Here is a 6,232-nt window from a genome sequence, read left to right on the forward strand (position 1 = left end):
TTTGTTATCCTTGCAACCTGTAGGGTCCAGTTGAAGGTTGCAGCCCGTAGAGGTTTGGAGGGTCAGACGGAGGGTCCCCTAGGTTTACAATCCCCACAACTGTATCACTCACTGCCAGACTGCTAACATCGCCTTGTTTGATATTTCAGCCCCAGATCCATTCTATTCGATCCATGACCCTTTGACCGATGTTTCCTGTTTGCTTCTTGTTTCTAGACCAATGCTAGGCCTCGAAGCCTCCCTCGTTTGCAGGGTCTAGCTTTCAATTTTCTATACTAACTAAAAATACTATCCTCTCTGATTTCCTTCTCTCAGAAAACACCCAAGAAATCTTTTTTTACTCTCGGTACCTAGTTCCAGCGACGGCGTCTGTTACCATTCTATTCCCGACTCATGCCGGTAGTTGGACTCTGCGTCATGATAGAGTTGTGATCGTCGATGCAACCCTATTAAACCGACCCAGCATACCTACACACAAAACGGCTTCAACGGTAACTGACATATACAGTCAGCCATGACCGTTACTTCGATACCCGATCTTGGCAATCTCGCCCGCGCCGAGTACCAAGCAGCATTCGATACCGCAGTCGCCAAAGGCCTGAAAGAACCTCTTGTTCTTCCATTTTGCCTTATTGGTCCTTTTCTTCTGCCCATGATCTACTTGGCGATTCCACATCGAAATCGACCATGGCTTTATCATGCACGCTGGCTTATTGTCGCTTTTGTCGTCGTGTTCGATCTCTATTTGGTTCAACACATGTCAAGTTTTAACGTTGCTCCCGCATATGCTTCTGGCCTTATGGGCATTTGGGGTATCTTGGCAAACTTGAACCTTTTAGTATGGACCAATCCGCAGTCTGACTATGCGAGAATCATTAGAGTGCCCAAAGACAAAACGACAACAACCTCTCCCAATGGGAGTACCAGAAACGGTACTCTTGATACCAACGGTTTTCAAGAAAACGGACTGCGCCACAGAAAATCCCATGCTGAAGCCAACGGACCCTCGGGGGATATTGGAGCTCCCGCCAAGCGTCAACACCTTGAAGATACTGTTTGCATTTGGCAAAAGTTTCCCGAGAATGGTTCTTTTGGCGAAAGGCTAAACTGGACTCTGGACTTGACCACTAACTTCAGAGAAGTCGGTATGTCGAAAATTGACTTGCCATAAATCTTCTGTTGCTAATAATTCCCTGCAGGTTGGAACTGCTCTATCTCTTCGGTCCCTAGGCCCGAGATCCCAACCAACATTCACGATGGAGACCTCGTTTCCTTCAAGGACATGCCCGTCGTGTCGAAAAGTGGCTACTATCGCAACCTGACTGAAAGGGAATTTGTATGGACACGTCTTCGCACTGTCTTTCTTCTCACATTCGTCTTGGACTTTTGTTCCGTCTTCATGGTCAAAGACCCGTACTGCACCTACGGTCCTGGCCGAGATCTCGCACCGCCATTGTTTCTTCAGCAGCTTCCTCTGTGGCTTCTCCAAGCATACCGTGAGCTCATTTGTCTGGTGGGTGTTTACGCGGCCATAGACGCCATCTTCAGCATGCACGATTTGTTCCAGTACTATGTTATGAGCTATTTGTATCCCATGCGTGGAGAGCTCTGGCAGTACACCAACATCTTCGGGCCTCTCTCGCAGACCCTTGATCGGGGCATTGCTGGCTGGTGGGGTGCAACTTGGCATCAGACCTTCCGACTCCAGTTCATTGCTCCTGCAAAATTCCTCGTTGATAAGGGTTATATGCAGAAGAGGACGTTGACTGCGCAGATTGTTACCATGTATGTGTCCTTCATCCAGTCTGGCTTGCTTCATGGAGCAGGGAGTATAACCTCTATGCACCCCACCAAACCCTGGAGGGCACCAGTCTTCTTCTTCATCCAGCCTGTTGGTATTATAGTCCAGCTTCTTTTGCTCCGTATCCTGGACAAAAACTTCCCCAATACCCCTCGAGTAGCTCGACAAGTATTCAACGCCGTGTCAACGGCCGCTTGGCTGTACTTCACTGCATTTTTCTTCACCGATGACATTTCATCTGCTGGTATCTGGCTACTCGAGCCGGTGCCCATTTCTCCTTTGCGATGGTTAGGTTTTGGCCATCCAGACGATCACTGGTGGCGATGGAGGAGGTATTTGTTCCCGACGTGGCATTCAGACAAGCACTGGTGGAAGAGTGGGGTGCAGCTCTGAGAGTATATAGATTTACGACATTCGATGTTATTCGATGTTATTCGATGGCGCAAGTATGCATCAGGGAGACTCGAGGTTCAACGGATATAGATATGTACACCAATCACTCTCCGAAATCTAGAAAGACTCCGATGGCCCGTATACATGAATCCAATGCAACACTATCTAGCCCGATGTTTTTCCACTTCTAGGCGTATGTATGGACTTGTGCTTTCTCACAGAAGCAAGTTTGTCTGCTTCTCTACGAAGCCACTTGACCACTGGCTGATAATTACTTTGCTTTGCTGCGAGCACCTTCTCAAAAGCCAGACAGGCAGTACTGTTACTGTCAGTATAGTTCAAAGTCATCCACAGAATAGCATCTTACAGAGCAACTTGTGACTTTCGTATATCACAAGTGTACTGGGGATATTTCATTATTCGAGATTTACTCGTCAGCAATACATAGGCCACGTCTATCACTTTGGCAATAGTTCCTGAAAAAATGCGATTAGCAAACGATCTTACTGTTGGGAGAGCCAGGATTACTAACGAAGTATCATTTCACTGCTGGGATGCTGGTTCTTCCCGAGGCAGCGAAGATACGCCAACATTTTGCTGGCAGTCTCGACAAACGCACCCTGAAGTGATGACAGAACGGTCCGAGTTGAATTGTGAGACGTGTCGTAGAACATTAAATGTGATTGAATTTTAAAGGCGTCTGTTCGGCAAGAGAAAACAAAGGTTAGCATATCATGAGAATCGTGTTCAAGGGGCATCTTACTGAGAACTTTTCGTTGGAAGTTCTGACCCGGGGTACGGCCAAAGTCAACCGTAAGGGAAGCAGATACATCTGCCTAAGCGTTAGTGACGAGGCCGAGTTGCATAATGAAAAGAAACATACCAATGTTGGCGTCTCTTTCTCTGTCCTTGGTGATATCCAATGTCTGGCAATTAATTGCCGTCCCGCAGTAAGGAAACCCCCTTTCATGGTTATACTTTCGAACAGGTTCGCCATCATATAGCATGTCGAAGTTGACCATGGTCTTGGCCGGGTTGACCGCAACACCGTACTCAGGAAACCCACCATGCATAGCGTTCACAAATTTGGCTGCCTTGTTCTGGTCTAAAGTAACTAGGAGAAAATCGTCAATGAGGCGCAACAGGAGACAGTCTGGTGAATCCAAGAACCCCAGATGCTTTGCTTCGAGGTCGGCGTAAAAGTAGTTGCACAGGAACGAGGACAAGACGGAGCCTTGAGGAATGCCAACTTTCTGCCTGTAGTACTTTTTTCCCACCAGGACAAGATTATGTTCGACGTGCTGCTTCAAGAGATGCATGAGTTCTCCAACATTCTTCGTCCTGCGAAAAGCACTGTCTACGAAAACAGTGTTCTTCTTTTTTGGTGCCAAGTCCTTTTCGAGACGCTCTACAAAAGCTGAGTTCTCGTTCTCACTCAAAGCGGTGGCGTGCCATCGACTGATGGCTTTGGATGAATACTTGTCGTCGTCTATCACTGCTCTTTCGCCTGGCTTGACTTCCACGTGCTTCATGATGGTGTAATTGGTCTGGCTAGGCACGGATTTCATAAGCTCAACGACTGCTTCCTGCGGGATAGTATCAAAAGCAGCCTTGACATCAGCCTTGGCAAAGTACAGCTTGCCATGATCAGGACCCAGCGTTCCTTTGAAGGCCTTGAGTCGAGTGTAAATATCGCTAACAGAAAACATGGTAGAGCCCAGCTTTGAAGGATTGATTCTCTAATTTCGCGGTCAGCTTGAGTTCCGAAGAAGAAGACTTTGCGATCATACTCTTTCCAATTTCAAGAGCGAGTGGATAGGTCCCAGAACGGTGTTGATGCTGAGACCAAGTTTCCTAGTTTGTCCACGAGCCATAGCTCTTCGTCGCAGGTTCATGATGGGGCGCAATCTATTACCCTTGGGCAATAGTCGAATTTGACTAGATCCCAAGTCCCGGCTTCCCAGTATTTGGAGTGCATCATCCAACTTGACCTCCTCGAACATGTCTGCTTTGAGGTCTGTCATAGCAGGCTCTGCAATTCGTCTCCATACTTCGTGGCGGAAGTAGAAAACTCGATAACGATGGGTATTGGATTCAGTGACATAAAAGTTGTTGCGTATCAGGGGTATCAAAAGTGAGTCAAAAACAAAATACAAAAACTCGTGGAGAATTTCAAGACGCTTCTCGGTGTCCGTTCTGCTAGGTTTCTGAGCACCAGTATTGTGAAGCTGAAGCCAAGAAATCTCTGCAATCTGACGTCCTATTAGTTACTATTCCGTTAAAGCTGTCCCAAAACCGACCTTTAGGTCCTGCGTTAGTTCATGCAAAGACATGGTTTCAAAGCGCCTGAGCCTGATGAAGTGGTCAACGTTTCGCATCACAGTTGATTTGTTATGTTTCCCAGCATCTTTATCTCCCCAGAAGCTATCTGGGATGATCTTGGACAAGACTGCTCGACAGAATGACGAAACTTGAAACGATGGTGTGGCTAGATCAACAAGAGAGTCGTGCCCAGGAAGCGATTGCGCTTGTGTTCCGGAAGTTCCCGCTTCTATATGCATCTGTGATGAAACGCATTTCTGGTTCGATCGCGAGAATGGGTGCTGTGAAGGTTTTGGCTTCCGGGTTGACATGGGGACCTTCTTGGCCTTCGGTTTCCGAATTTGCGATGGTCTATCAAAGACGCAAGAGCAGTAATAGCTAAGCAGCTCGGTATAAGAGCATCGGCTATGGAGAATTTGTAGGCGCTTCACGAGTTGCTCTACGTCGCTGCGGAGCCGTTTGGGGATTTTCGGCTTTCTTGGAGCAGCATCTCCTGGTTTGGCCTGGAAGATGGGAGCAATTTCCTCTTCTCTTGACGTATAGTCCTGGAACTTTTGCGAGGTCTTGGTGCGGTCAACTTGAGAGGTAAAGACGTTGTGCAGTCCGAATTGACGAGGAAACATGTACATCATGATCTTGGTTACACCTTGGCTTCCAGCATCCAAATTGGCAGAGTCGGAGGGTCTGCGATGTTGATTCAACACGTCTAGCCTTGTCAATACCTCGAAGAATTACATGATTTCACAAGACTTACGAATGTGTTTGTAACCGGCTTGTACAAGCCCATTCGTTCTGAGAGACGGCTTGGCATAGAATATCCTGCTCCTCACCAATGTTATGTCTGTTGGTTTACGCACCTCACACACCGATCCCTTATTTAGTGATACATTACCACCAGGAAGGTCAAGCTCTGCAAGAGGCACGCCTACGAAAGTCAGACTGGCAAGGCTCGAAGCATGCAAATCTTACCTGACAGTTGGTGATAATTATTCAAGCCAGCTTCAACAGCTACATAGATTGATGCATCGAGGAGGAGTTTGGTCATGATCTCCTCGCCAGCTTTGCCAAGGAGAGCCAGTAGCTGTGGCCAGGGACTTTCCCTGAGTGTCTTTACGTGAGAATTATGGTGACGGATTGATAGATCCGGGATACTGGTCGTTCCTTGGCCATTTGGGCCGGCCAATTTTTGAAAACCGTCGCATAGTATGTGTTTAGGCCTGACATGTGGCTCTCGTTGAAAGAGTAGCCATACGACGAAGTCCATAATCTCGGTACAAGTTAGTAATCACTCACCTACGGGAATACGATACTGACCTCATCTTGAGAAAACACAGAACCTGAAATGCCATTTGATAGACTAACGTAGGATTCGTCCCCCCTCTGTGTAAATTCGATCAATTGCTTCTTTCGTATGTCATCATCCTTGACATTCTGCTGGTCGTTGTTAAAACCAACAAGTGACGTATCGAGTAATCGCGACAAGTTGCTTTCTAGCTCTCCGACATCGTCTCCCTCACCAACAGACGCTACCTTCTTTCGCCGAAGACGAGAGCGCGGCGGCAGCTTAAGGAGGATATATTCCCTTAGTGTAGTGACTTTATCGTAGCAACGATCCAATAGGTCGCGTTTCACAAGCGTATCACGTGAGGTTCTGGCTCTTTTTCGGTCGCTTGACGCGCCGGTAGCTTCAAGCTTCCGCTTTTCTTTGAAAGACAT

General features: G+C 47.4%; 2 protein-coding genes across 2 annotated transcripts; one reads left to right on the forward strand and one right to left on the reverse strand.

The window, feature by feature from the left end:
* Positions 1 to 514: 514 nt before the first annotated feature.
* On the forward strand, positions 515 to 2,194 carry FPSE_10705 (uncharacterized protein; the record flags this gene model as incomplete). The annotated part of the gene is made up of 2 exons (XM_009263822.1): positions 515 to 1,145; positions 1,200 to 2,194. The coding sequence occupies 2 exons, from the start codon at positions 515 to 517 to the stop codon at positions 2,192 to 2,194; spliced, it is 1,626 nt and encodes a 541-aa protein (XP_009262097.1).
* A 165-nt stretch (positions 2,195 to 2,359) lies between these two features.
* FPSE_10706 (uncharacterized protein) lies at positions 2,360 to 6,232 on the reverse strand (the record flags this gene model as incomplete). Its single annotated transcript, XM_009263823.1, has 10 exons — positions 2,360 to 2,513; positions 2,562 to 2,670; positions 2,727 to 2,894; positions 2,958 to 3,026; positions 3,078 to 3,933; positions 3,985 to 4,446; positions 4,495 to 5,222; positions 5,271 to 5,441; positions 5,486 to 5,783; positions 5,831 to 6,232. The coding sequence occupies 10 exons, from the start codon at positions 6,230 to 6,232 to the stop codon at positions 2,360 to 2,362; spliced, it is 3,417 nt and encodes a 1,138-aa protein (XP_009262098.1).

The sequence above is a fragment of the Fusarium pseudograminearum genome, chromosome 1 (genome assembly GCF_000303195.2).
Source record: "Fusarium pseudograminearum CS3096 chromosome 1, whole genome shotgun sequence".
NCBI lineage: Eukaryota > Fungi > Ascomycota > Sordariomycetes > Hypocreales > Nectriaceae > Fusarium > Fusarium pseudograminearum.